Source organism: Hirundo rustica, chromosome 21 (assembly GCF_015227805.2).
Source record: "Hirundo rustica isolate bHirRus1 chromosome 21, bHirRus1.pri.v3, whole genome shotgun sequence".
Taxonomy (NCBI): Eukaryota; Metazoa; Chordata; class Aves; order Passeriformes; family Hirundinidae; genus Hirundo; species Hirundo rustica.
The window spans coordinates 4,398,505-4,408,163 of NC_053470.1; the positions used below are offsets into that span (position 1 = coordinate 4,398,505).

The 9,659-nt window shown below is 58.3% G+C and overlaps 1 protein-coding gene across 2 annotated transcripts; it reads left to right on the forward strand.

The window, feature by feature from the left end:
* Positions 1 to 83: 83 nt before the first annotated feature.
* SNX12 (sorting nexin 12) lies at positions 84 to 5,798 on the forward strand. Of its 2 annotated transcripts, none has more exons than XM_040084015.1 (4): positions 84 to 371; positions 2,423 to 2,518; positions 3,425 to 3,549; positions 4,007 to 5,798. In XM_040084015.1, exons 1-4 carry the CDS (start codon positions 90 to 92, stop codon positions 4,107 to 4,109), a joined length of 606 nt encoding a protein of 201 aa, XP_039939949.1. In that variant the 5' UTR covers positions 84 to 89; the 3' UTR covers positions 4,110 to 5,798. The 2 variants fall into 2 exon arrangements, with proteins under 2 accessions (XP_039939949.1, XP_039939950.1); XM_040084016.2 differs by lacking the exon at positions 84 to 371 and adding an exon at positions 742 to 957.
* The last annotated feature ends 3,861 nt before the right edge of the window (positions 5,799 to 9,659 follow it).

The window sequence follows — 9,659 nt, forward strand, 5'->3', positions numbered from 1 at the left end:
AGCTCCCAGCGGGCACAGCGGCGGCTGAGCTTACATAACCCGCCAGGCCCGGTGCGGCCCTAGTCCCCCCCCTCGATGGCGGAGCGGTGATGACGGCGTGGTGGTGGCAGCCGCGAGGCGGGCGCGGCTCCTTTGCCCGCCTCAGAGCGCGCCGCGGCACTCCGGGTCCGGCCGGGACCGCCGCTCCCTCCGCCATCCCGTCACGGATGGAGCCCATTTCCGGGACACGCCCTGGCGTAAGGCGTGATGGGTTTGCGTTCCGATCTGCCCGTCAGAACCACGGCAACCATGTTCCGGGGCCTCGCGCTCCCTGCGCCGTACAGCGCCCGGGGCTGGTTACGCTCCGGACGCTGCACGACGCAGTTCCCTATGTACGTTTCTTGGCCCCGCGCCCGGTTTCCAGCTTGGGCTCCCAGCGCGGCCGCCTCAGCTGTAGGCTCTGCCCTGTCCTGCGGGGGCTGGGCTGGGACAAGCCTGCCATGCAGATTCCGGGGCGGGCCGAGCGAGCCCCGCGGGCTGAATACCCGCTGCGCTTATGCTGGGAGCGGCCGCGCGGCGGCGCTGTCAGGGCCGTGGCTGTGCGGCCCCGAACCCTGGATAACTACTGCTTTATGCAGGCATTGTGCAGGCGCCGGGCTGCAATGCGCGGGTGGGGTGGCGGTTGCGGGGCCCCGAACCCTGGATAGCTGTCGGTATATGTAGGCGGCGGGCGGGCCCCGTCCGGCTATGCGCGGGCGGGGAGGGCTGCGGTAGCGGGCGGGGCGGGCCGGGCGGGGCGGCGGCGGCACCACCATGTCGGAGGCGGCGGTGGCGGACACCCGGCGCCTCAACGCGAAGCCGCAGGACCTCACGGACGCGTACGGGCCGCCCAGCAACTTCCTCGAGATCGACATCTTCAACCCGCAGACCGTGGGCATGGGCCGCGCCAGATACACCAGCTACGAGCTCCGCATGCGGGTGCGGCCCCCGTCGGGCCTGCGGGGCTGGGCTGCCCGCTGTGCGGGTGTGCGGCCCGGGCAGGGGCGGCAGCGCTCGGGACGCGGTGGCCGGGGGTTGGCGGCCGGGTAGAGTGGTGCCGCTGTTGAGCGGCGAGGGGCGGAGGAGGCGATGCCCCGGGCAGAGCCGGGCTGGGGCTCAAGGTCAGAGCGGATGGGCTCGCCGGGACCGCTCGGCATCCAGCGGGGGCTGGCGCGCACAGGGACACGGAGGTGCTGCCTCAGCAGGCTGCTGTGCCCGTCCGCTCTGTAGAGCCCCGCTGGGTGGTTGCTGAGCAGGGCAGGGCTGCACGTAGCTGCTTATCTCAAGCAGGGTGGGAGAGCTGGGTGGCAGTATCTTGGGACCTGCTCTCGCTGCAGGCTGGCTGCTTTACCGAGAGCCCGTGACCCAGGAGTGTGCACAGCAGGCTGAGCAGGGTTCTCTGGGCTTTAAACGAGCTGAACTGGGGACCCCTTCTGCGTCTGATAGATGGGGAAAGTAAAACTAAGCTTCCCTTAAAACCAGCTCGCTTTAGCATGTGTTGTAGTGCTGGTTTGGCTTTTGTTTATAGCCTTATTTAACTCCTCGGTCTTGACTGCCTTTCAGAAGAATTGGTGTGTGCTTTTCGCTGCTCTGGTGCTTGGCTCCCAGCAGCCTGCAGGTGGCAATGGGAACCTCTTAGTCCCACTGAAACCAGCGGAGATGCTCTGAAAGCAGCTGGATTTATTTCACAGGCCTTATAAAAACCCAGTTAATTGTGTTGCAGTAATGTCTGAATGCTGCCCATCAGAAGGTTTTGCTACCTCAGTTGCTGGAATGATTTCAGGCTGTGTTGATGGGGTAAAGGTGAAGTAAATGCAGCTGTAGTTTTTTGGACTCGAGTGGCAGGCGAGAAGGATGAGGAATTGCTGCACATTTCTCCAGTGATACAAGATAGGGATGAAAAGCCTTTTAGGGTAGGTGCTCTATTTTAGGAGAAGACTATAGGTGAGGTCTGGCCTTGAACAGTTGCTGAGGCAAGATTTCCTCAGTTGGTTCTTCCATGGAGGTGCCAGTAGCAGGTCAGATATTCTTTTTGCTCTGCAGGCTGCTGTGAAGCTCTCTTGTAGATCACTTCAAAATGGAGTAAACTTGGGGGGTAAAAAATCATTCTCCTGACATTCATGTTGTCAGCACCGGTTCCAGTGTATGCCCCTGGAAAGGGGGTGTGTTCCAGAAATAGTCACTTAAGGGAGAAGGAATGGCTGGCACTGAGTAGACTGGCTTGCCTGAATCTGAAGGATTTTGGTGTTTGTGCTGTCCTGAATAAGGAAGTTGAGTGTTTCCATCATGCATCCTTCTCAGGAGGTGTGATTTTTCTCATTGCAGCTTCAGGTTTCAGTTACCTGTTGAAGTACTATGTGGCTTCCAGAGCAACCTGTAAATTAACTGCTTTGCTTCATTACAGACAAACCTCCCCATCTTCAAATTGAAGGAATCATGTGTGAGGAGACGATACAGTGACTTTGAGTGGCTGAAGAATGAGCTGGAACGAGACAGTAAGGTGAGGCCTGGCTCAGACCTTCCTATTCTTTAAGCCAGGATGTGGGAACAGTTGCAGCAATAATCTTGAGATTCCCCAAAAGTGAAGCTGTGGTGGTGGTGGATGTTGCACCCCAGACACTTAAATCCAGGGGTTAAACAGAGGTTCCTTTACTCTAGTTTGGTGCACGGAGAAATCCCAACCAGATATTCTCAAGAGGTCACAAATGCACAAAAGTTTACTGTCAGAAATACAAAAAATTAAGGAATTTTGGCAAAGGAGCAGGTAAACTTATAAAACACCTTATTGTAACATTACGTAGCATTAATGTGCTATTAACTTAGCATAAACTTATCCCACTTACCTTAGAAACCTTTAATACCTTAAGTTGCTATGTTACCCAAAAATTTCCATGAAAAGAGGATTAGAAGGAGAAGAGAGAGAAAGAAAAAGTACAGACAAACATACATAGCTACCAACTCCTAGGGTTCCAGCGTGGGTGAGATGGAAACTCCAGGAGAAGGCAGGGGCCAGACAAGGAGGTCCCTCATGGGAGCTTTTAAGCTTCAGGGCCTTCATGGCCCCCTCTTAAGGCAGAGCTTCTGGTCACTTGGCCACTCGGGGCTGGGTCAGCATCACCCACAGTGTGTGATTGATGAACAGCTCTGCCAGGGCTGGGATGCTGGCTCTGTGCTAGGGGTGGAGCATTTCACTGTCTCACCCTGATCTGCCTCTCCCACCAAACACACACACAGGCATTTGCCAAGCATCCCAGAATGTTTCGAGACGTGAAACTTACCCGGTCTCTGACAATGAGCACCTTCTGGAGCTCTATTCATGTGGTGGCACTGGAGATGAGCGTCAAACAGCAAGGGATATCTGCTTGCAGGTGGCTGTTCTGCTCATGGGGTGACTGTGTGCTTTCAGATTGTAGTGCCACCGCTGCCTGGAAAAGCTTTGAAACGACAGCTTCCCTTCCGAGGAGATGAAGGCATCTTTGAGGAGTCTTTCATCGAGGAGCGGAGACAGGGCCTAGAACAGTTTATTAACAAGTAAGCTTGATGTCCTGGCTTTGCTCTGTGCTGCCTCTTTAGCTGTTGCTGGGCCGTGGGTTGACTGTGAGAGAGTCTTGAGTCTTGACCTGCTGCTGGCAGGTGCCAGGGCTGGCAGTGGTGCCTGCAGCCATGTAATGAAACTGGAACTGGAGCAAGTCCTGCCCTAAGTGGGAGTTGTGCTTTGTGCTCTCTCCTGAGAGTGTAGTGAGTATTAGCAGAACAGCTGTACTGCAGGGAGCCACCAACACGGTACTGTTGGTTCAGGGCACGGTGTGGAAGGGAACAGCCTGTACTCAAGCACCTCTTACTTGTCCTGTTGCAGAGTGACGCATGACCTTGGGCTGAGGGCGGTGCAGGTGTGCTGAGCTGGCTGCCTGACTCCCTCCTACAGACATCAGAGGCGTGGGGGTCTTGGAGGCAGCTGTGCTAACCTCCACGTCTGATTTTCTTCCAGAATTGCTGGACACCCACTGGCACAGAATGAGCGCTGCTTACATATGTTCCTGCAAGAGGAGACTATTGATAGGAATTACGTCCCAGGGAAAGTGCGCCAGTAGGAGCACCTGGCACTGTCTTCCTCCATTCCACCCTCCCTCCTGCAAAAATGACATTTATTTTTACACTAAATCTGTCTTCTCTGAACCAGCTTTTCCTCTCTTGAACCTCCCAGTTTGTTCAGTATTTTCCTCTTTTGTAACTGGCAGCAGTTTGTTCGACTGGGCTGTGGTTGTGGCCGAAAGATGTGAAGATTTATGCAAGTGAGTGCGTTGTCCCTCGTCTAGGGGCAGATGCGGATAGGTGTGGAGCAGGAACTTGCTAATGGCGTTCTGGTGTAGGAGCTGCCTTTCTCCCTGTACAGGAAGGTATGAGATGACCTTCGCTCCCTTGTCTGTGCAGCCCCAAGCATCTCTGCAGGAGACTTTGAAGAATAGCAGTTGTCATGTTGGTCAGTGATTATATCAGGTATTAGAGTTTTAGTAAGGTTTATCCAAACCAGTGAGTAGGTGCCTGGGTGTGTCAGTCTGTCATCCACCCCATTCACCCTGCATGAAACCCCCGTTCTTCACTGTCTGGAAGTGCTGAGACCCAACACCTACTCAAACCCCGCTATCAGCCTCCTGCACTACAGATCTGTTTGGTGTATTTGTGCCCCCTCCTTTCTTAAGGTGCTGCTGGCAGCTCGAGGGGTTTCCATCTCGTGTGCTCTCATGATGCTCTGTGTGGGCCATTTGGCATGTGGAAGATGGGATAGTCTGGGCTGTAGCCACGTGTGCTGTGATGTGTTGGCCCAGAGTTTAATAAACACCACAGCCTGCTGTACCATGGGCTGCTGGGCTGGTGTTGCCTGCAGCACCCTGCTCGGCTGAGCCTAGTGACCTTATCCTGGGCCCCAGCTGCTGGGAGGAGCAGATGTTCTGGCTGAGGAGGAGCAAGAGAAAGCTGGTGGGAGCAGCTGTAGGATGCATCCGTGATGGCTGCCACAGGAGGAGCCCAGCAGTGGGGTCTAGACTGAGGCTGCCTCTCCAGAAAAGGACAGCAGAAAATGGTCAGTCAGTCCTAGGTTAGACATTTGCTTACAAAGCAGGAGAAGTAGCAGTGGCTGTTTGTGTGTTCTCCCCTGTTCTGCAGTGAGCTAGACAGTCACTTGTGCAAAAGTGAGAACATACGACTGGTCAGGGAAGTGTTCAGAGCTTGTGGGGACAATGAGGCTGTGACTTGCTGCAGCAGAAGTGTCCTTTGGAAGCTCCCCCAGCTGCCACAGCTGTGATGAGTGAACTTGGGCCTCAGCTCGGGGGCTCCTCAGGTCAAGCCTGGCTGGTTTATAAGCGCTTGTTCACTTTGTTGTGGCACAGTTGAGCCTTTCTTGGAGCACAGGCCTACAGTGGATGCCCTCCTGTTCCTGCCAGGCACGTTCTCCGAGGCCTTCCCAACGTCTCCTGTGTTTTCTGGTGAGGAACTGGCACTGCTGGGCGAGAGGTGGTTCTTGGGGAGAAGTCGCTGAAAGCGCGAGGGAGCTGCTCCGGGGGCTGGCTCGGCCCGGAAAGGGCCGTGGGGCAGCGCGGAGCCCGGTGCCGGTGGAGGCGGTCGTGGCCTCGGAGGGGCTCGGTCTCCGACTCCTGCTGCGGTCGGTCGCGCTCGGGGCGGCTCCTTCCCGTGCCCTGCGCGGGGCTGCCATCCATCCAGCTGTCTGCACCCTGTCCAGTGTAACGTCCCGGTGCCGTTCGCATTAAACCACTGTGAAGCCAGTTGTCTGCCTGGTCCTGGGGGCTACCGGGACGGGGGAACAGCCGGGTGAGAGGGGGCGGGAGAGCCGCCGGGACGGAGCGGGCGCCGGGCACGGGCGGGGCAGGGGAACCGCCGGGAGAGGCCGGGCACGGGCGGGGCGGGAGAGCGGCGGGAACAGAGCGGGCACGGGCGGGGCGCAGCGCGGAGGCGGGCGGGGCTCCCCGCTTCTCCCTGGTTCTCCCCGGCGGGGCCCAGGCGCGATGTGGGGGCCGGAGCCGCCGGCCGGCCCCGGCTCGCCGGACTGCCCTGACCTGCTGCAGCACGTCCAGGCGCTGCGCTCGCCGGCGCGCTCGCCGGCCACGCCGCTTTACCTCAGCTTCTTCGAGGAGGAGTGTCGCGCCATCGCCGCCCGCCTGCGCCTCGGGGCGGCGGCGGAGCCCTCGCCGGGCCTGGGGGAGCTCAGCGCGCTGCGGCCCGAGTCCGCCGGACCCGCCACTTCCACGCCGCTGCCCAGCTCGAGCCACGGGCGGCTCTCGGACTCGAGCGCGGGCGATTGCGAGGCCGCCGCTGCCCCGGCCCCAGGGGAGCCCGGGCGCCTCCCGCAGCCCGCGGCCGACGGTGGCCCCGGCGCCCGCCCCGCTCGCCCGCCCGCCCAGTCCCGGCGGGTGCGGCGCGGTCCCGGCCAGCCCTCCGGCGGCGGCCCCGGCACCCCTGCCCGCTCCCCGGGCCGCGGCCGCGCCAGGCTCGCTGTTCCCCGCACACGGGCCTCGCTGGGGCTGCAGCTCCCCGCGGCCGGCACGGGGCGCGGCGCCTGGGAAACGCGGCTCCTCCGGCCCCCAGGTAAGCGGGGCCACGGCGGGGAGCCCCGGCACGGCCGCCGCCCTCCCGGCGCTGCGGAACCCTCTCTCTCTCCCCCAGGGATCAGGCTGAAGCTGATGTCGCCTGCCAGGTCCAGGCTTCAACATGCCAGCGGGGCTTCGCAGCAGGCACAGCCTTCCAGCCTTCCCAAACCCACTCCCCGGGACAGAGAGATGAAAAGTAATTCTGCACCTGCCAGTTGCCTCACGAGAAGCAGAGAAGCACGTGGGTTAGGGTGCTGCATCTGGAAGGGAGAAGGGGAAGGGCTTGGGCCGCAGCCTGGCTGGGGACAGGGCATGGGGAGTGGGGAGTAGGTTAAAAGCCTAGGAAATATTCTTATACCCGGAGGGGTGTGTTAACATTGTCTGGCCTCCCGCCAGTGTGGGTTGGCAGCCTGTTTGCTTTGGAGCCTTCATCCCAAGCCGTTGTGGGTGCCTGTTCGCCATGGGCAGGCAGCCTGGGTGAGCCTGGGTGCGATGGAGCGGCTCGGGAATAGTGGCCTCTGTGCTTACTGTCCACTACAGCTGCTGTCAAGGTTGGGAATCGTAAACAGCCCTCCTCAAGGCTCTCTACAGCAATTCCTACCGTGGCTTCCCGCTCCTCACTGCGGCCTCCGGAAAAAGCGCTTTCGTCCAAGCGTTTTTGCCTCAATAAAGGTGAATCTTGGCAGAAGCCTCAGAGGCTGCAGAGTCTTGGGAGAGGGGTGCTGCTGCCATGGGAAGAACGGTCAGGTCTTGATTGCAGGGTCAAAGCTGATCCTGGCGAAAGGACTGGGGAAGGGGACTGCATATGCTTGGGCTCAGAGGAGGGGAGGTGAAGTCCTCTCCCTCTTCTGCTGAATAGTCATCCACTAAAGAACCCGAACAAATCTGGTGCTTGAGGCTCATTGATAGGAGAGGGCGTGGCCGTGGTCAGTTAGGGCACTCTCTTAGCAGGGGTTGATGCTCTTTATTTTCCTTTCCTGGGTCTCACTTCAGGAGCAACTACACAGGAGCTGGTGTGCAACAGGACCCAAGAGCTGAAGGAAAATGGTGAGAGCAAAGAAAAGCTGGCTGCAGCAAGGAATGTCTTGGGAGCAGGTGAGCAGTATGGAGGTGTAGATTCTTGCCTTGTGCTGGGGGGAGTGTGGAGAAACGTGGGCAGCTACTTGTTGTGCAGCGCTGCTCCCCAGATGGGCCCTGGCTGACCAGGTGTGCTGTGGGTGCTCCAGCCTGCGCTGCAGGCAGGGGGTGCTGCCTTCACAGGAACTGCGGCTGGGCAGCCTGCAGTCCTGAGAGAAGACTCCTAGCAGGAGCCCAGAGCTGCTGGGAGCAAGGCCATGCAGGAGCACTTTCTCCCAGCAGCGTCCAAACAGGCCAAGCCAGCAGCAGCTGTTGGGGTGGAAGTGTTGGGAGACTTCTGACTGTCTTGGACAGGTTCTGTCCTTCCCTGATACGCAGCAGCTCTGTGGCCAGGTTGAAGAGCGGCTGAGGATGGCAGGTTTCTAGTGCTGTCACCTCTTCTTCACAGGTAAAACTGATCAGACATGGGTATGTGGGGAGTCCTCTTTGTCCTGTGAGTTGGCCCCTGGCCTTACTTCAGGGTGTGAAGATGCAGTCCCTGCTGTGCAGGTAAGAGCCAGCTGTGTCCTATCGCCATGGAGCATTGTTCAGTCTCTGGCTTGGGCCAGCTATGCCAGAGGTGGGACATGATGAGACCTGGACTTGCCAATTTTTGGCTGGCACTTGAGCTGTTTTAGGCTTTCCCTGTGGTTTACACATGACCATGGGCATTTTTTGCTTGGCTTTACCACCTCTCCATGCTCAGGGGACTGCAGGCTTCTGTCCAGTTAGATTTTCTAAGGGCCTTTTGAAACTTGCAAACTTGCTGTGGCTTGTGTTGTCACTTTTTTATGTCCTGACATGTAGGACATGGCCCCAGGATGGAGTGTGCAGAGCCTGCAAGATTAATCTCTAAGTTAGGAACTCTCCTACCTGCAAAATAATTTTGTGCATTTTCCAGCAGTTTCAGGGCTCTTCACTCTGTGGCTGCAGCCAGCAGAGCATTCTTGTTTCCCATGGTGCTGGCAACTGCTCGCTACAGCAGCTCCTTCGCCAGGCACTGCTCCTGTGATAGATGTGTCCTGGCAGTGGTCCCCAGGGTGCTGGGCTTGGAGTGTTGGATAGGCTGCAGTGCCCCCCCAGAGGGAGAGCTGTGCTGTGGCTGTGTTGCAGTGGGGGTGACAGCCCCCTCCATCACACCTCCACTCTGCTCTTACCAGTCTGCAGGTGATCAGCTGTCCCAGGAACTGGAGCGTGTGAAGAAAGAGCTGGAGCAAGTGAAGGGCGAGCTTGGTATGTGGAGCTGGCTGTTCTGAGGACTGCAGGACACCTGCAATCCAGGTGACATCCCCTGTGCTTGTACCTGGAGACCAGGGCCTGCAGCTCCATGGGAATGGGGCTGGCTTCATGTTTAGGGGGTAGAGCAGGATCTCAGCTGCTGCCCTAGAGAGTCTGGGCGTGAGGTGTTTAGGATGGGCTGAGCACACACCTTCTTCACACACCTTCTTCTGCTTTGTGTCTACAGCTGACAAGACTGCCCAGTGTGAAGCCTATCAGCAGACAATCTCGTCCTTGCAGGCACAGCTCAGAGCAGCAGGTATGTTCCCTCACTGTGGTGGGCCCTCGCTTCTTGGCAGGCTGCAGGGATGCTCCAGTGATCCTTTGCTGGTGTAACTGAGGGCTGCAAGGTGGGAGGGATACAGCTCATGGCCTTTCCCAGGGGTCAGGTGCTGAGTGCCAGAAGCGTTACTGCTTTGATGTTGCTGTTGCTTCCCAGGAATCTGTCTGAAAAATGCAGCAGTATTCGACAGTGGTGGCCTGGGGAGAGACTGACAGCTGGGACATGGGGACAGCCATTGTCCAGCTGTGTGAGCCTCTGGGCCAGTGATATATGTGGAGCTCTTGTATGAATTAATCTACTAACTCCTTGTATGTAAAATAAAGGTGTCTTTTGCAGCGGTGCTTGCTGTCTGCTTGGGTAGA

Bases quoted from the DNA above. Each gene is read 5' to 3' on its own strand.
- SNX12 (XM_040084015.1), top strand. From the start codon at position 90: ATGACGGCGTGGTGGTGGCAGCCGCGAGGCGGGCGCGGCTCCTTTGCC. The intron at 372-2,422 runs GTACGTTTCTTG...GCTTCATTACAG, and splicing joins TGCACGACGCAGTTCCCTAT to ACAAACCTCCCCATCTTCAA. The intron at 2,519-3,424 runs GTGAGGCCTGGC...GTGTGCTTTCAG, and splicing joins AGCTGGAACGAGACAGTAAG to ATTGTAGTGCCACCGCTGCC.